Genomic DNA, 18,529 nt, shown 5'->3' on the forward strand with positions numbered 1-18,529 from the left:
ATATAGATAATTTATTATAGCATGTTAAAATTGCCACTTTGTAGGTGTGTGCAAAAATGTGCCGTTTTGGGTGTGTCCTTTAAAATGTTAATGAGCTGATGAAATTCAAACACTGATCACAATGATGGTGGTTTGTTGCCATTAAAACTCAATTGTGCTTTTCTCTGCACTAAATGGCAGTGCTGTGATTGGATAGTGCAGATTAAGGGGTGGTATTATTATAATAAGAGCTCCTTATGACATCATAAGGAGAGCCAAATTTAATCAACCTATTTTTTCATGTGCTTGTAGAGAATGGTTAACCAAAACTAAGTTACTGGGTTGATCTTTTTCACATTTTTTAGGTTGATAGAAGCACTGGGAACCCAATCATAGCACTTAAACATGGAAAAACTCAGATTTTCATACCATGGCCCCTTTAAATAAATCAGCTCAAACATGCACTTTAATCTGGGACTAGGATAAGCCCTGTGTGGGAAAACGTCCCATATCATTTAGTACAGGCCTTATCAGTTCATTTCTTAGTTCAAATGAATTTTATCTATTCAGTGTGATGTTAATCAACATGATGGTGTATTTTTTTCAACATATTTTATTCAGTTGAACAAATGTATAGGATGAGCAACACCCATCTTTCAGTTTAAAACATTTCTCAGAAGAGCAGGTTAAAAGCTGCACTTCGCCAAATATGTATCATTGCTGTAACAGGTGTAACCCAACAGTGGAAACAGCAGAAGTGGCAAAGTTTAAGTGGTTACAATAAGGTTACCACTAATTATGAAAATAACAATAATCCCTGATTCTCAAAAATTAGTTTAATTACATTCACGTTCCTGTGCATACAAGACAGTGTATTCCCTATTAGTTTCTTCAAAACGACTTTTTTCTTTAAAAACAAGAAATTGTATCCACCTACCATATCCAAATCAAAGTGCTAACAGCAAGCATTGAATAAGCAGGAGTTTGACCAAATAAATAAAATGCAGTTAAAACCAATGAACTGATATTGACAGGCAACCTGCCAACCATCTGAGCGTGCCTAAAGATGAAGATTGGATGAAATCTCGACAGGTTTGAGATTTGGTAATAAAACATTGAGAAACCAGTCCCAGCTGCATCTTCAAGTTTAAAACAGTTTTAAGAAATCTTCCGGTTTGGTCTTTAAACAAGAGACAGCAGTCATTGAGGAAGTTTTCACTGGTTTCTTAAAGGGCGGAGATTCAGCGTGCCGATGATCTGCTGAACATTATCAGACCATCTCTCTTTCTCCCTCCGAGCATTCGTTATTCAGTCCTCCTTTGTTGTATTCTTCATTGTTCAGTTCTCCCTCTCTATTGCAATGCTTTAGGTTAGCTAGGGATGAAGAGTAGACCGTTCTCATCTGCAGTGTCCAGGATCTTGCATATTACTGGTGACTCGACCTATGGAAGACAAGTAACTATTATAAGTTATTCAAATTAAATGACCACATAACTTTCCCTCACTGTTACACCTGGTTTCAAAATCAATTTCATACGATCCTATAAGTCAGCAGTGCTTAATATACAAAAATGCAAACATAATCCAAAACATTCCAATTTGCATATCAAATGTGTATCCATGCTTATCCAAAGCAATTATCCATTGTGCTAAAAATATTGAAACCTTTGCTTGTTACTTAGTTTATATGTCAATACTAGGTATAAACAAAGTCTGTAACATCAAGTTAGCATTAACATTAAAAAGTTACTGATCTGGCCATATCTTTGCGCCTCACCCCAAGAACGTATTGGCAAGTCTGAGGTTCCAGCATGTATACCGTAACAGCATGAGGGGAATCTGATTCCTTACACCTATGACAAAAACGTATATTAGTGATTGAATTCAGAGACAGAACTTAACAACCTCAAAGAATTATTGGTAACTCACTTAAGCTTGACTATAACCTGTCTTGGTTTCCCGGTTATGTCACAAACATCTCCATTGCCGTAGAAGTGAGACACAACCCTGATAAAACAATCACAAGGATGACGCATTTAAATGATGAAATAATGTTACATGTAATGTTTATTAAAAATATGTGACCCTAGACCACAAAACCAGTCTTAAGTCGCACAAGTATATTTGTAGCAATAGCCAACAACAATACATTGCATAGGTCAAAATTATAAAAAAAAATCATTAAGATATTTTGTAAATTTCAACGTAAATATATCAAAAATGTATTTATCATCAGTAATATGTGTTTGCTAAGGACTTTAAAATCGATTTCCTCTAATTGGGTGATTCTCGCGAAATTAGACTTGTGAGGTGTCATGAAACATTTTGATAAAAAAAGTAAATGCTATCAAAATAAGAAACAGTTGCAAACATCTCATCATGTACTATTTTGCACATGATTTCAAATGACATCATACAAACCAATTTTGTTGTTTTTTCCACATTTAAGGGGAACATTTTCATTATCACAACATGTCCATGACTGGATTTGGGTTCTTTGACATGGAAATATTTATAATTTAAAAATCTAAAAAAGAAAAAGCTTCAGACATGTTATACTATAAACATTTACAGTGAAGAAACATGTGGTATTGGGTGATCATTGGTAAATGTAGAGACAATAAGGAATATAAATCTGTCCAAGACCAATTTTCTCATCCTCCGCAACAATTTTCAATCATTTTTTAAGCCCTAAAGTAACTAACATTTTTAAAAAAAAAATGTTGGAAGGGACATAATTGATGTGACACTCAAGGTGGCTACCAGGTAAGAAGTTCTTATTTTTTCTTCTTAAAAGTTAAAATTTTGTTTGTCGTAGTACCTAGAAAACGTTTTACTTCTCATTACCGAAACATGAGTTTGTAAATGTATATATTTAATGTAATATCATGTTGCGGTAATGATAATTTTTGATAATGATTATCTAAAAAATGTAAATAATTCTATTAGGAAATATTTTTTAAATCCCCTAAAATAATGGTTATAGTAAGTTCAGACCTTAATCTTATATGCGCAAAAAATTGGCTTCAAGAGGTTTTTAAAATTCTGATGCTAAACACCTTCTAAATCTGGTTTTCGTGAGAATCACCCAATTCCATATTTTTCAATATCTCGGCCAAATATAATCCTATCCTAACAAACCATACATCAATGGAAATTGACCCTTATGACTGGTTTTGTGGTCCAGTGTCACACATATGAGAAAACTAAAAACATACTTCACTTTAGGTGGTACACTGTCCTTTAAATGATAAGATCGGGCCACATTCTTCTTGGCCCAGTTTAAATGATCCTCATGATTCCAGGTACCCACCACCACAATGTTCTTCCCCTGCTCTTTTTCCTACACAAAATGTAGTTTAGTCTCTCAAAAAAAAAAAACGTTCTTTAATGCTATACTGAAAAGATTTGCTTAAATTACAACTCTCCTCTTACCTCATGATATTGCTGGACGTGCTTTCCATAACAAAATTCATACTTCCACCATCCAACACCCTAGAGACAAAGATGTTGGCAGCAAATATTATTTTAAAAGAATACACAAGAAAAATTCATCCATTCTTACCCCATGTAGACAGTAGGAACCACTCAGAAACTCCTTGATCAGCTGTTCATCGGTTAGACGAGAGATGTGGGTGGTGCCAACCGTGACCTTGGACTGCCCACCGACCGTCAGGGGCTTATGGGTAGAGGTGTATGCTTCCTCCTTAGCAAGACAAAAGAAAAAAATATGAAGTTTGCTGCTAAATATTTATGTCCTCCAATGCGGACCAACCTTTAAGAATAACTTCTAAAACCATTAATAGTAGAACTTATTCCCTTGTGCACTATTTAGGATAATTTATTCGGATGCAAAGAGGATAAATGTTTTTGCTTACCCTGGATCCTCTCTCCTGCCTTTCACTGCTGGAGCTGAACGATGGCTTCCTCAGCTCTTCCTGCTCCCGCTCCAGCTGAGAGAGAGACTGAGGTCGGAGAGGAGAACCACCCAGAGCCTGGCAGAAGATGTCATTCACCGGGGAAGACTTAAACCTGGGGAGAGGTGAGCTGGGTTATGAATACATCTCATATTACTATAAATGAACAAGGTACAACATTTAAAGGACTATGCATGCACTGCAAGGCCAAATTTGTTTATGTCTGATGCAAAACTTACCCAGCTCAATTCTCTCTATTTACATTGTCTGTTATTATTATTACAAACATTTTAAGCATTTCTTCACTCTGGTTGTGTACACATGTACCTGTATTTGGGGTGTGAACAGAGCAGGGGAGTGAGTATCACCACCTCATACTGGCAGGTGAGGACCTCGGCAATGGTGAGGATCTCGTGCTTGGCCTCGGGGTGGCAGACATACAGCACCGTTGTGGAGCGAGGCTCATTCTGTCTCAGAGGGCATTCTGTCCCATGTCCCATCTGTACTGGATAGTATGGCGTCAACTGACCTTCTATATTCTTTGTTGGCACCTTGAAACCGATAAAGGTGCGAGTTAAAAACAAATAGATCTGCAAAACACATTTAATGCATGCATATGCACCACTATCACTAAACTCTGTGTTAGCATCAGTTTCTTTAGCGCTGTCAGATGCGCTGGATTTTTCTGTTTCTGTGCCTGATTCTGAACAGCATATAAAATATATAAAATATTTGTTAAAATATGCACATAATTATGTTATAAAAAGATGTAAAATGCCCAACCTGCACCATCACTTTTTTTCATGGTACCCAGAAAGTATTCTTGTAGGTTTGGCTTCTTAAAGAGACAAATTGGACCAATGAAAATCAGTATATTATTATTACAGTATTATTATCTTACAGTTTTTCCCAACACAACTTTATACTACTGCGATATATAGCATGAAAACAGTATTAACGTTATACATAATAATGAAAAGTGATTTTACCTGCCCCGTCTCTTTTTCCTCATGATACTGCCGTACATGTTTCCCATGGCACACCTCATATGTCCAGTATGACTCAATTCTGCAATGCAAAGAATTAGTAACCCATCATAAAAACAAGTGGTGCTTGTAAATTTATATAAATGAAGAGCATGCTTTCCCAAATGACCAAAATATAAGCATTTTTCTTTTAATTTGAAGGTGAAACATGACATATATACAGCGGCGAAAATAAGTATTTGACACATCAACATTTTTTATCAATAAGAGGATTTCTAAGAGGGCTATTGATACCAGATGTAGCCATCAAGCCAAATGTTGAATTCATACAAAGAACTCAGAATATTTAAGTATACAAGTTGAGTCATAATAAATAAAGTGAAATGACACAGGGAATAAGTATTGAACACACTTTATTTAATACTTTGTAGAAAAGCCTTTGTTGGTGATTACAGCTTCTAGACGCCTCTTGTATGGAGAGACCAGAGTCTCCATTGCTCAGGAGTGATTCTGGCCCATTCTTCCACACAAATGGCTTTAAATCTTGAAGGTTCCTTGGGCCTCTTTTATGAACTTTGATCTTCAGTTCTCGCCATAGATTCAAGTAACTTGATTTTCTTTCTTTGAAACCACTTCATTGTTTCCTTGGCCTTGTGTTTGTCCACCCTCTTTTCATTTTCAGCTTTCTGGTAGACGGCAGCAGATTTTTATCCAGAATGCCCCAGTACATTTCTCCATTCATCCTACCTTCAATAATATGAAGTCTGCCAGTACCCCTTGCTGAAAAGCAGCCCAAAACCATGATGCTTCCACCCCCAAACTTAACTAGTGGTATGGTGTTCTTGGGGGGGTGGACAGTGCCATTTCTTCTCCAAACATGGTGTGTAGATTGACTGCTAAAAAGTTCCATTTTGCTTTCATCTGACCATACTATAGTCTCCAAATAATACACAGGCTTCTCCAAATGCGCTTTCACAAACTTTAATCGAGCCTTAACATGCTTTTTGTTCAGCAATGGAGTCTTGCGTGGTGAGCGTGCATGATGCCAATGGTGGCTCAGTGCATTACTTATAGGTCTTCCTGAAGTTCTGCCTGAGTGGTTCTTCGCTTCTGGAGAATTCTCCTGATTATTCTTTGGACTCCTAGGTAAGGGATTTTACGTGGAGCACCTGATCGTGGCCGGTTTATGGTGAAGTGATGCCCTTTCCATTTCGGGATAATGGCCCCAACAGTCCTCACAGGAACATTCAGCATTCTGGAAATGTGCCTAATACCATTCCCCCATTCAACGATAAGATTACGAAGATCTTGAGAGGGTTCTTTGCTTTTAGAAGTCTTTACTGTGTGCCTCCTAAATAATGGGAAGCCTTTATAGGCCATCAATTAGGACTAAAGCAGCTGATATCAATTAGTACTGATGGGGGGCATAGTTTCCCTCTCAATACTGACAGAATTCAGGTGATCTCCTGGCTTTCTATGCCATTTTGCACCTTGTTCTCTTCATGTGTTTAATACTTATTCCCTGTGTCACTTCACTTTATTTATTATGACTCAACTTGTATACTTAAATGTTCTGATTTCTTTTATGAATTCAGTATTTGGCTTCGACGCTGCTTGTGAAAACCCAGCCAAAGTAATTTTTGTTATTTGCTGTTTTTAACATAAAACCATTGTGCATAATCTAAAGCACATTTGGTAAAGATATAACCTTAGTTGATATATTTAATATTGACTAAGTTTGGCCATGAAAAGATGGAAATCAATGTGAAAACCATGAGTTAAATCAAACTTTGATGCTCATGATCTCATAGTTAGATTATGAGCCTTTAGACTGGATTTTTCATGCAAGTTTACATATTGTGCCAAGACACGTTTATGAAGGCAATTGCACCACTGTTGTAAAAACAGATGGATTTATGAATGGATGGTGTGATAGTTATAACTATATACAGAAACTATTAAGTTAAACTCACTCTGTATGAGCAACTGTCCTGTTTGAACAAAGGCTCCAGCAACTCTGCTGGGTTTGGCCCACTGTACTCCTTTGCACCATCCTTCAAAAGAAAACGAAAACAAACTATAAACAGAATAATTTAAGATACTGATAGGGAAAATGTTTGCCATATGCAACCATACCTCCTGAGTGCCGGACAAAGATGGCAATAAGCACTTGTACTTCTCTTTTTCTGCAGTTGTCATGATAACGTAATCATCTTCTTTGTACAGGACTCCGGACATTGGCTGTGGGGAGTATCAAAAATATTTTTAAATAATGCCAGTACACAAAAACGACTGCAATTTTTTTTAAAACAATAACACATCCGTTTTGGACAGCTGAAAACATGTTTGGCAACCCTGAACGTATACAGTAGCTCCGTTTGGCTTTATGTACAGTACAGTGATAGCCATTCACGTTGTCAGAGAGAACACACGAGCTTTAGTTAGTTTTTTAAGCAGGAAACAAATGAACCAACGTCACCTACAAGCTGCTACAACACAGGATGCAACAAACGTAAACAGATTGTATTTACACCTGCCACGTCAAACAGCTGGCTGCCATTGTGGGTATATTCAATGATTTCACTTACCAGTGTAAAGTCTGCCCCCGGCCAGTTGATTTTAAACGGGTTCTCATCAGTAAACACAGGAGATCCTGCGCGGTTTGCAGACACCCCAAACCAAATTAGCCCCCAAAGGCACCGCAAAAACAGCCGCATCGCCCCTGCTCACTCCAAACGCTATCAGGACATTAGAAATATATGGCACATTGAGAATAAAGTGTCGGAAATGCAGTTGCTCGCAGTGATCAGTGAGACCTGACTGCTGCTGTTACTTTAGGTAAATTACACTCAAAAGGCGCTGCGCAGACGGGGTGATATGACATCAAAATACCGCGGGAGTGATTAGAATGGTATGCTTTTTTTGCTTCGCTCTCGCGGTACTATGATGTCATATACTGGACAGTCTGTGCAGCCCTGTATGAAGTTGCACTTGCCTTTCGTCAAGAGTTAAAACAGGAAGCGCATCAGGGGTTTGTCTTCTTGCCACGTCCATTTCCGGAATAAGACGGAAACCACCCTCAGCCAATGAAACGTGAAATCAAACTTTGATCGTATGTACCTATTTTTTATGAGCGATAATATTAAATAAATGCTTTTAATGATGTTTCTAGAAATTAAGCATTTTAATTCTTTAACATAATGATCGCTTGTATGAGGGGCGGGGGCAAATCTGCAACTAAATAATCATTTGAGAAATCAAAGTAGTGTAGCACAAATGAATCAAGCTAAAAAAAGTAACGTTAATTGTTTTGTCGTACAATAAATCCGTTTGGTTGTGCTCTCTATCGCTTTCTGGTGCCTGGTCTTGCTCTAGAAAGATTTAGCTATAGAATAATAAATTACATTTTCGCGATTGGGCAGACGCTTTTATCCAAACAGTCTAATCAACATACATTTTTGTTATCATTTTATGTATTTCTTGGGGATAAATAAAATACATTTGTATTTTACACCTCATATACTGCTTTGGGTGTCTACTGTGATTGGGTCCTAATTCTACAATAAATATTTTTTGTCCTTGTAAAATTAACTTTAAAAATTACTCAAACTTTTTCAACTTAAAATTTTCACCTGAAGTGAGAAGTAACAATTAAAGCAATTTTTAAGTAGATCCAACTTTCAATTTTTACATTGTTGATGACCTTATTTAGTTAATTCAACTTAAACATTGGTTAACTAAAATTGTATATTGAGTCAACTAATATTTTTAAGTTTAATTAATAGTAATTTAATTAAGTGGAAACAACAAATCTTTTTTACAGTGTAGAACAAACTCTCATGAAGTAGAAATCATGAGGATGGTCATTTCCTTGGCATTATGCAGAGATACAATATGCTGTACAGTAAATGTATACAGTGTTACCAGTGGAGGCGGAAAAATAATCAAAATCAAAAACAAGATTATTTTTCTTACCACATTGGAAAATTTATTTTCTTGATTTAAGCATGAACTTAAAAATAAGTTTGTGTTAGGAACAAAGGTACATGTAAAAAAATTATCATTTTCTAAACAAAGCACTAAACAAGTATTAACATTAGTAATAGCAATCTATCAAACGTTCTCCCTCTTTATATTTTTGCTCATACAATAAATAACAAAAGGGTGTTCTCAACTATAATTTCTTTTGTCTAGTAACAAAGCTCAGTGTCATCCAGCAGAGGGTGCAATTGACTTTGGGGATTGTAAACCTCACGTTTAAGGTGATGCCCTGCTGTGAACAACGTGCTTGGAAATGATGAACAGCTCCTTGTTAAAGTGAATGGTGTAAACTCCAGGCTGTACAGGGACACACGGACTGTGACTAGAGGAAATGACATAATGACCCTCTAAAGTCCCTGCCCACGTTCCAGTGCTCTTCTCCTGACTCTTGGTGCGGGGTGTGGTCACGTATTCCGTTCAGTACCAACGGTCGACTCTGAATCTGAACCTGCTGTTCTCTTCAACTTAAAATATAAATCAGATCTGCATCTCTGATCAAGACAACGATGAGACGCCTGCTCCACTACTAACCGAGCAAGAGAAAAGGTAAATTTAACAAAACATCGCTTTTTTCCCCCTTTGATCACCCGTTCTTTGCATGCGACCGGAGATTTCTCAAAACATTCACGAGTTTGACACACTTGATGCTCATGAGACCAAGATTAAACAGAATTGTCAATGAAATACACAAAAAACATAAATAGTAACGTTACACGATGAAGAAAGTTATGTGCTGTTACAGATTAGGTTTAGTAAAGATTGTTTTAATAAATTGAGAGTTTGACAGAAATAGATGTGTAGGTGATTTGACCGCTCTAACCTGCAGGAAAATGTAGTTTATCAGGTTAATTTGCTAGTTTAAACAAGGCGCACCCTGTAGTGTAAATCATAAGTAGAAATGTCAAACTCGAGCGCTCAGATTTGCTTTTGACGTTGCGATCTTGAAGCCACGAATGGCGCGTGCACCGGTTCTTCTGATGTCATACCGGACAGGTTTTTTTATTAGTTGAAATAATAAAACTTGTTTAAGGCAACTTTTGTTTTTTTAAGTTGCCATTTTTACACTAACTAGATTTTAAGTGTATGATACTGAAAAAAAGTGTTACGTAAGCGTGTAAATAACATGTAAACACCACACAAGCTATGCACAAACATTTTGCAATCACTTTTGTAAGTTGTTAATCTCCACTAATAAATTGTGTCCAAACCTGCTCACTGGAGGACAAGCTTTAACCCTCAGCTCCGCCTGTTTTAAACACACCTGTCATTTTTAATTAAGTATATTGAAAACCTTGATCAGCTGGTTCAGGTGTGTTTTGGGGGTTGGTGCTAATAACAGCATAGTGGCTTCTCTGCATAGACACCACTGTCCTTTATAGCACTTGTAGTCTACTAACAAGAAGTAAATCATGTGTCATAGCTGTTACAACCTAAAGACTATTAGGTTTTAAAAATATATACAGAAATGTGTCTTGCATCACAACACCACAATATTTTTTTTATTTTGTAAAACCTAATGGTATAAAAAAAACTATAAGATAAAGGGGTTAATCTTTCCTCAACCATGCTATTTGCATGTTGGCTTGCATATTACAAATACAGTTTCATACAGTATAACATTCTGGACAATCATGTCCATTGTTTCTAGAAGTAACCTGTGTATTTGACTATATTTTAATCATATTTTTTTCTTCTGCACAGGTTTTTGTGGAGACGGGGAAGAGGGGACTACACAATGAGGATGGGATTCCTTAAAGTGCTTAAAACTCAGTTCCTGTGCCATCTCATTATCTGTTATGTGTTCCTGGTCAGCGGGTTTATCATCAACCTGCTGCAGATATGTACTCTACCACTTTGGACCATAAACAAGCAGCTTGCGCGCAAGTTCAACTGCAGATTGGGTTATTCTATTGCCAGTCGTAAGTCTTGCAAAGCTCACCTGTGTGTACATCTCAATATGGAAATGAGAATGGAGTGCAAGATGATCTATTCAGTCCTGACATTTTTAAAGTGACATCACATTCGAAAAATGTAGGTTTAATTACAGAGGCGAGATCCAGTCCTGCTTCAGGATCTTGAGAACCTTAGATTATCTAGTTCAGGTGTGTTTATTAGTAGTGGAGCGATAGGCCTATTTTTCAGGACAGTGTACCTACTTTCACACCAATTTATGTTAAGCATGATGTCACACCAATGAGATTTTGCAATTTCCCAGCATGTGTGTAGCAGGCAGGTCACACTTCACTTTGAGAGTGCAGAAAACCATATACTTCCTGTTTTTAAAAACCACAGCATGGTACAAAACAAACACCTTTGCCATCTATTTACATATGTTTGTAAAGGCTAGAACCAGAAAGATGCACTGACTGAGATACACATCCTTGAATATGTAAATACTGTCTGCCTTACAAATATGTGACCTTGGACCACAAACCAAGTCATTTTTGTTAAATAGAGATAAAATAAGCTTCCCAATTGATGTATTATTTGATAGGATAATATTTGACCGAGCTACAACTATTTGAAAATATAGTATAGTATATATACCGTGGGGAAAATAAGTATTTGACACATCAGCATTTTTACCAGTAAGGGGATTTCTAAGTGGGCTATTGACACAAAATTTCCACCAGATGTAGCCATGAAGCCAAATATTGAATTCATAAAAAGAAATCAGAACATTTAAGTATACAAGTTGAGTCATAATAAATAAAGTGATACTTATTTTCCCCATTGTATTTGAAAATATAATATATTAAGAAAATCGCCTTTAAAGTTGTCCAAATTAAGTCATTAGCAACACATACTATTACTAATGATAAATAATTTTTTAAATATTTACAGTAGAAAATATAGCAAAATATTTTAATTGAACATGATCTTTACTTCATATCCTAATGATTTTTGATATAAAAAATTATAATTTTGACCCAATGTTTTTTTGGCTATTGCTACAAATATACCCGTGCTGCTTATGACTGGTTTTGTGGTCCAGGGTCAGATATATGCTACACTTCATTCTCCTTTTCTGTGTTCGCCCAGAAATGGTGGCACTTTTGGAATGGTGGTCCGGGACGGAATGCACGCTTTACACAGACCCCAAAAGCTTTGCTCTCTATGGCAAAGAAAATGCCATTGTTGTCCTCAATCACAACTTTGAGATCGATTTTCTGTGTGGTTGGACCTTTTGTGAGAGATTTGGGGTTTTAGGGGTAAGACAACACCACTGGCCACCTCAAATTAAAGTTGTAATGTGATTCTGATTCAGTTTAATGTTATTAATAGTAGTGCTGATGCAAGGTTGAAAGTATTGTCAGGATGTGAACAGGCTTTTTGTTTCAGAGCTCTAAAGTTTTGGCAAAAAAGGAGCTGTCTTACGTTCCTGTGATTGGCTGGATGTGGTACTTCCTAGAAATCGTCTTTTGTAAAAGGAAATGGGAGGAGGATCGGAAGACAGTTGTCCAGGGCTTGCGCAACCTTCACGATTACCCAGAAAACTTTTGGGTAGATTTGTGTTGTATTTGTCTTTCTGATTAACCTAAAGCAGCATTATTCTCAAAGGGATGGTTCACCCAAAAATTAAAATAATGTCATTGATGACTCACCCTTATGTTGTGTCAAACTCGTAAGACCTCCGTTCATCTTCACAACACAATTAAAGATGTTTTAGATTTAGTCCGAGAGCTTGTTGACCCTTTATTGAAAATCTATGTACGGTATACTGTTCATGTCCAGAAAGGTAATAAAAACATCATTAAAGTAGTCCATGTGACATCAGTGGGTCAGTTAGAATGTGTTGAAGCCTCAAAAATACATGACAACTTTAATCAGCATTGTCTTCTCCTCCGCGTCTGATGTGAAGCTCATGCGCGAGACTAAAGTCACGTGACTGCAGTGACGCGGCTGACGTGTTATCTGGTGCGCCCCAGCTGTTTGTTTTTTTTGTGCCCGGGCTTCGTTTACAGTCTGAGGGAGACGTACACTGTAAGTTTGAAAAAAAAACTTCGCAAACATGTCTAAGGATAGCACGTCATCTGCGGCACTGCAGTCATGTGACTTTTGTCTCGCCCATGCCCTTTACAGCAGATGCGGAGGAGAACACAATGCTGAATAAAGTCGTCATTTTGTTATTTTTGGACCAAAATGTATTTTTTGAGGCTTCAACACATTCTGGCTGGCCCACTGATGTCACATGGACTACTTTGATTGTTTTTGTTGCCTTTCTGGACATGGACAGTATACCGTACGTAGATTTTGGATGAAGGGTCCACAAAGCTCTCGGACTAAATATAAACTGTGTTCCGAAGATGAATGGAGGTCTTGCGAGTTTGGAGCAACATGAGGGTGTGTCATTAATTTTAAGAAGTATCTTATTATAGAAATGTTACTAAACTTCTGTATTTATTTTTTTACTGTCTCTTGATGTCTCATATATGGTTGGTGACCATAGGGCTTGTTCATTGTTTTTGATGCATAGTTCCTGCTGCATTGTGAGGGCACACGATTTACAGAGAAGAAGCACAAACTTAGTATGGAGGTGGCAGAGAAGAAAGGTCTCCCCAAACTCAAGTACCACCTTTTACCTCGTACCAAAGGCTTTTGTGTCACGGTCCAGAACCTCAGGGGAACGGGTGAGATCTTCCTAACCAAAGCGGTTTTACCGACCTTCAAATAATTTTGGTAAATGAAGCAAATGATGGCTGATACAGTAAGTTAATCTGTGTAAATGGACGCAGATTAGGTCACGATTAGTTGACGTGCAAGGATTTTGTTTGCTGACTTGGTTTGTGTCTCCTCTGTAGTTACTGCTGTGTACGATTCTACACTTAATTTCAGAAACAACGAAATGCCAACCTTATTGGGAATGCTCAATGGAAAAAAGTACCACGCTGATTTATATGTGAGGTATAAAAACGCCCTTTGGCAATGTTGTTTGTTACGTAAATGTCCTCTGATATAACAAAGTTCAAATGCAGTCTCTCCATAATCATTTGTTTTAGTTTCATTTATGACTTGCTATATTAACATATATGTAGTCAGCTAAAGACCTTACACCCTGTGCTTGATAAGCAATCATGAAATTCCTTGTGTCTTTTAGACGGATTCCTCTGGAGTCAATCCCAGAGGACGAGTCGGAATGTGCAGCCTGGCTTCACAAACTCTATCAGGAAAAAGTAAGTGCCTACATGAGGGTGTTAATACCTTGCATCACCAACTGGAAGGTTGGAGTTAGTTTGATGATACACCTCCAATAACTTTACCCATAAACAGCTTTGTACCTTCCGGTGGTGACCGCCTGTATGATGCCATTATGATAAATGTGCTATTGCAACCATGAGTCACTCGGCAGACAATAAGGGACTGTGTTGTTTCTCAGGACCAGTTTCAAGAGCATTACAAGCAGACAGGTCAATACCCGGGTCCCATTACAAACGCCCCGCGCCGACCTTGGGCGTTGCTGAACTGGCTCTTCTGGGTCTGCCTGTTGGTTTATCCTCTCTGCATACTGCTGTTACGACTGCTGATGGCAGGGTCCACCTTCACTGTGCTTTGTACATTAATCTTCTGTATAGCAGGTACTTGGGTAGAACTGGGATGGGTTGATTTTTTTTCATTGGTTGAAATTAAAATTGATATTAAAAATTAATAAATAAATAGATTTGGCAATAAAGGAAGCAACTAAGGAATTATGTGCTGCTACTATTTCACCTCAATCTGTTTTTCAAAAAAATGTACATGAACAGAGGCCGGTTAGGTGATGCAACAGTAAGTATGTCAAGCACTTTTATCCGCATTTTATGCATGTTGCTCAATTCAAAAATGCCTGGGCGATTGACACATTTCATGCATTTCTAGTATGAAGTTCCCTTTAGTGTCACAGCATGTGAGAACAGGTTTCGAAATTTGTTTCAGATCTAAAAGTTTCATCTAAACACTGAATGCGCACTTAATAAAATAAAAGCAAGTCTATGATTCATAGCTACATCTTTCAGCCACACATTAAAAAAAGTCATGCATCAACTTGATATTCAGTTTAAATGAAGCTTTCATTTCGGTACTATAAGTTTCATTTCTTCTTTGCTTAGTACAGGGTTCCCACACCTTTAAACTTTTCATTACTCTGTGTATTGGCGTTTTAAAGGTGCATTATGTAACTTTTAGGAGGATCTCTTGATAGAAACGCAATGTTATCAGTGGTGTATAAATACCTTGTGTAATGAACTGTATTGTTTTTATTACCTTAGACATTTAGTCATTTTTAGAATATATACAGTACGCTATACGTTTCGAAAGGGAGGGGTGAGCTGTGGACTGGGTTGCAATTCACAATCTCACACAGTGGACCTTTAAAAAACTGTTTATAATCTGTATTTGCAGAGTAATTTCTGGCTATTCAAATATCTCAGAGCAGAGTATAACTTTTAGAAAAATCTAGATTTATTATAAATCTTTTTACATCATTTTACAATGGCTAAATTCCCTGGAAATTATAAAATTTCCTGATAATGCTAGGTTTCCATAACAGTGGGAACCCTGTTAGTATTAAAGGAAAACACCACCGTTTTTCAGTGTTTTGCTGTGTTCTTGCCTCAACTTGGACTGGTTAATACATACCTATCTTTTGGGCACTTAATCTTTGTACAGTGCGTCGTGAATGTGTTGGCATTTGGCCTAGCCACATTCATTCCTTACCCCTGATTTCCATCGACTGCAGAACGGCGGTGGAGTCAATCGGTTTCCATTCAAGTCAATGTGTGTGTTCCCACTGACTGCGTTCTGAATCTGTCACAGCTCCGGCCATCCGCAGCCCTCCGGAACAAATACGCAGAGCTTCTATTTTTGACGGATGCCGGACTATATCGCGTGATCATACCTGAATTCGCGAGATCTCAGGCTTGTTCGACTTCATGCGGTGCCGCTGGAACTGACGGCCGGATGACTTCAAAGTACCACGAGAATGATTCAAGAAATCATATTTCGTCTTGCTCTCGCGATACTTTGCCGTCGTCTGGCTGTCGGTTCTTGTGGCGCCGCATGAAGTCGAACAAGCCCCTCGTGTTGTGATCTGGGCTGGTCCAGCAAAACGTCATAATTTAACGTCATGATGGGCGGAGACAGAAATAGATATTGCGCGATCATCACATGAATTTGCGAGACCTCATGGGTCCTCGTCACTTCAGCGTGCCGCCGCTCTGCAACAAATACGGAACTGGTGGGTATTGGCGGACGGTGGAGTGCGGAGCCATAATGCAGCTGCTCCGCAGTTGGTGGAAATCCGGGGTTAGGATCCAGGCAGGGATGAATTTGGGAGCCACCGAGCACTTCCATGTTTTTCTTATTTAAAGACTGTCACATGATTGGTTGCACGAGTGGGTGTGGTGGCACAAAATAAAACGTTGCAATATTTTTAAGCGGTTAAAAATTAGAAATATATTGCTTTAAAGGATCGCCTCATTTTGTTTTGTGCCACCATACTTGCTCGTGTATCTACTCGTGTAACAAGAGAAACATTGAAGTGTTCGGTGGATTCTGAATTAGTTCCTGTTTGGATCCTAAGGAATGAATGGGGCTGGGCTAGGTGCTAACACATTCACGGCATGCTGGGCAAAGATTAAGTGCACACATTGAATAAAGATGGGTATGTGTTGGTTGGTCTGAGTTGGGGTGGGAACAAAGTAGAATGTTTAAAAACGGTGGTGTTTTCCTTTAACAGTGACCTAAATATGAATGATACTACTTCCAACAGTGCGTGTAACCCTTGTTTGCTATAAGAGCATGATAATGTGATTGGCCGTTATGTGGTGACACTGACAAACATTTGCCTTCATTTACAGCATCCGCTGGTATGCGCTGGATGATTGGACAAACTGAGATTGACAGGGGTTCCAACTATGGGAACAAAGAGGGGCAACTGAACAATAAGTGAACGACTGCCGCCCAGCAGTGATGAACTCGTGACTTTTCACTAAACAGAAACTGCCAACTGGCAAGTAAAACTGTCCACCTGAGTGAAATTTGAGGAAACCATGATGTAATATGAGGAACTTGCAGTCAGTTGATATATGGTGAAACACACTCGCCACATTCAAAGACACATAAAGGCCATGTTTTAAAAAAAGGTCTGTTTATTAATATTCTTCTTTAAATATTGCAAACACTGTTTTGAGGAGCAGAGAACCAACAACATTGATGCCTGTGTAAAAGCAAGTTTTCTGTGTTTGTCCACCTGACTGAGTGCAGCAGCGGAAAGGCGGAGTCAGACTGGCTTCTTCCCTCTCATTGGTTGGTTATGCTCAAACACTCAGACTGAAAAGGCACGACGTTGGCCAGGATGCTGGTCGACGCAGCACAACTATTCATAGGCTTAAATATGATTTGTTAACAGTGGGCTCTGCAGCAAGGCAAACAAAATACCATATTTAAAAAAAATTAAAACCTTCTCTAACGTGACTGTCTGATTTGTTTTCTTCATTGAACACTCAGTTGATGTATTGCCAAACTCCCTTTTGATGCATTGTGCTGTGAGAGGAAGTCAATTAATGTCATTTATCTATCTTTAACGTCACCAAAATTAAATTCATATACCAGCCAAAAAAGTGGCTATTAAACTTCAGCTTTACAATATGCTTTGTACAAGGAAACCCCTAAACTATTCTTACAGTATGTACAATATAACGCTCTTATCTGCTCATGTGACTGTACATGTAAGACTTGCCCTTTTTAACATTGTGAGAGACTCGTATCAATCAGAGCAAACTTAAAACCCGTCTGTATTTTCATTGTCCTCCCCCCTTCCAGTCCAAAGTTCCTTTCACGCCATGAAGTAGTGCTAGCATTTTTGTAAACGTTACGAGTATGTCAACCTCTCCGGCCTCACTCTTCATCCGTGCAGACCTGCAATTAAAAGATATAACATTGATGAGTGTCATTTCTATGAACCAATCAGGTAAGAGCATATGATGGTCTGAGTCTAACTCACTCCTCTATTAGTAAGACATTGTCAACTGGGGGTTAGTATGTGGGTTAGTGGCTGTTTAGTGCCCAAAGCTGGTTTTTAGTTTCAGGCTTTTTGAACTACACAGTTTTTTCTTTGAGGTAATGACAAATTTCATGTACACGCCACAACATTATCAAAAAGATCCCAATTTACTGCAAAAATGCCTAAAAATGCTTTGTATAATCCAGGCCAGTAGTTGGCGATGTTGTAAATAAACACTGTGCGCATACACGTTAAAGGGGCCATGTCACAAGACTTTTTTAAAGATGTCAAATCTTTGGTGTCCCCAGAGCACATATGTGATGTTTTAGTTCAAAATACCACATAAGTAATTGATTATAACATGTTAAAACTGTCACTTTGTAGGTGTGTGCACAAATGTGCCGTTTTGGGTGTGTCCTTTAAAATGCAAATAAGTGGATGAAGTGCAAACACTGAAGTGGTTTGTTACAATTGAAACTCAATTGTGCTGTGAATTATTTTTTCTCTTTCTCTCTGCAATAAATGGCAGTCTTGTGGTTGGATAGTGCAGATTAAGGGGTGGTATTATAATAAGAGCTCCTTATGACATCATAAGGTGAGCCAAATTTCAACGACCTATTTTTTCA

General features: G+C 38.0%; 3 protein-coding genes across 7 annotated transcripts in view; 1 reads left to right on the forward strand and 2 right to left on the reverse strand.

Moving 5' to 3' along the window:
* Nucleotides 1-797: 797 nt before the first annotated feature.
* On the reverse strand, nucleotides 798-7,756 carry erlec1 (endoplasmic reticulum lectin 1). 3 transcript variants are annotated; one of them, XM_073873439.1, is made up of 14 exons: nucleotides 7,471-7,756; nucleotides 7,019-7,123; nucleotides 6,856-6,936; nucleotides 4,886-4,963; nucleotides 4,686-4,734; nucleotides 4,532-4,599; nucleotides 4,224-4,447; nucleotides 3,858-4,011; nucleotides 3,545-3,685; nucleotides 3,415-3,474; nucleotides 3,198-3,322; nucleotides 1,909-1,986; nucleotides 1,757-1,832; nucleotides 798-1,421 (listed from the first exon to the last, which is right to left on the reverse strand). In XM_073873439.1, the coding sequence occupies exons 1-14, from the start codon at nucleotides 7,597-7,599 to the stop codon at nucleotides 1,350-1,352; spliced, it is 1,440 nt and encodes a 479-aa protein (XP_073729540.1). In that variant the 5' UTR covers nucleotides 7,600-7,756; the 3' UTR covers nucleotides 798-1,349. The 3 variants fall into 3 exon arrangements, with proteins under 3 accessions (XP_073729540.1, XP_073729541.1, XP_073729539.1); XM_073873440.1 differs by having other exon boundaries at nucleotides 4,532-4,593; nucleotides 4,680-4,734; XM_073873438.1 differs by having other exon boundaries at nucleotides 4,680-4,734; nucleotides 7,471-7,755.
* A 145-nt stretch (nucleotides 7,757-7,901) lies between these two features.
* Nucleotides 7,902-17,374, forward strand: agpat4 (1-acylglycerol-3-phosphate O-acyltransferase 4 (lysophosphatidic acid acyltransferase, delta)). Its single transcript, XM_055169525.2, has 10 exons — nucleotides 7,902-7,994; nucleotides 9,077-9,469; nucleotides 10,625-10,842; nucleotides 11,966-12,135; nucleotides 12,266-12,427; nucleotides 13,401-13,554; nucleotides 13,726-13,828; nucleotides 14,022-14,097; nucleotides 14,301-14,499; nucleotides 16,759-17,374. The coding sequence occupies exons 3-10, from the start codon at nucleotides 10,659-10,661 to the stop codon at nucleotides 16,848-16,850; spliced, it is 1,140 nt and encodes a 379-aa protein (XP_055025500.2). The 5' UTR covers nucleotides 7,902-7,994; nucleotides 9,077-9,469; nucleotides 10,625-10,658; the 3' UTR covers nucleotides 16,851-17,374.
* Nucleotides 17,375-17,663: 289 nt separating this feature from the next.
* map3k4 (mitogen-activated protein kinase kinase kinase 4) overlaps nucleotides 17,664-18,529 on the reverse strand; it is a 41,554-nt gene continuing 40,688 nt past the window's right edge. For all 3 annotated transcript variants that reach the window (XM_055169520.2, XM_055169522.2, XM_055169521.2), the window contains one exon: nucleotides 17,664-17,818. In XM_055169520.2, coding sequence (XP_055025495.2) covers nucleotides 17,798-17,818 — 21 coding nt within the window. In that variant the 3' untranslated portion in view covers nucleotides 17,664-17,797. The remainder of the gene's footprint in view (nucleotides 17,819-18,529) is intronic.

The sequence above is a fragment of the Misgurnus anguillicaudatus genome, chromosome 11 (genome assembly GCF_027580225.2).
Source record: "Misgurnus anguillicaudatus chromosome 11, ASM2758022v2, whole genome shotgun sequence".
In the NCBI taxonomy this organism is placed as follows: Eukaryota; Metazoa; Chordata; class Actinopteri; order Cypriniformes; family Cobitidae; genus Misgurnus; species Misgurnus anguillicaudatus.

What these genes read in the sequence shown, in the direction of transcription:
- erlec1 (XM_073873438.1), bottom strand. Translation starts at nt 7,599, where the DNA reads ATGCGGCTGTTTTTGCGGTGCCTTTGGGGGCTAATTTGGTTTGGGGTG. An exon ending in TGTTCACACCCCAAATACAG is followed by an intron (nt 4,012 to 4,223) that starts GTACATGTGTAC and finishes ACCTCTCCCCAG; the next exon opens with GTTTAAGTCTTCCCCGGTGA. An exon ending in GTTCCTACTGTCTACATGGG is followed by an intron (nt 3,475 to 3,544) that starts GTAAGAATGGAT and finishes CTTTGTCTCTAG; the next exon opens with GGTGTTGGATGGTGGAAGTA.
- agpat4 (XM_055169525.2), top strand. Translation starts at nt 10,659, where the DNA reads ATGAGGATGGGATTCCTTAAAGTGCTTAAAACTCAGTTCCTGTGCCAT. An exon ending in GGGTTATTCTATTGCCAGTC is followed by an intron (nt 10,843 to 11,965) that starts GTAAGTCTTGCA and finishes GTGTTCGCCCAG; the next exon opens with AAATGGTGGCACTTTTGGAA. An exon ending in ACAAACTCTATCAGGAAAAA is followed by an intron (nt 14,098 to 14,300) that starts GTAAGTGCCTAC and finishes GTTGTTTCTCAG; the next exon opens with GACCAGTTTCAAGAGCATTA.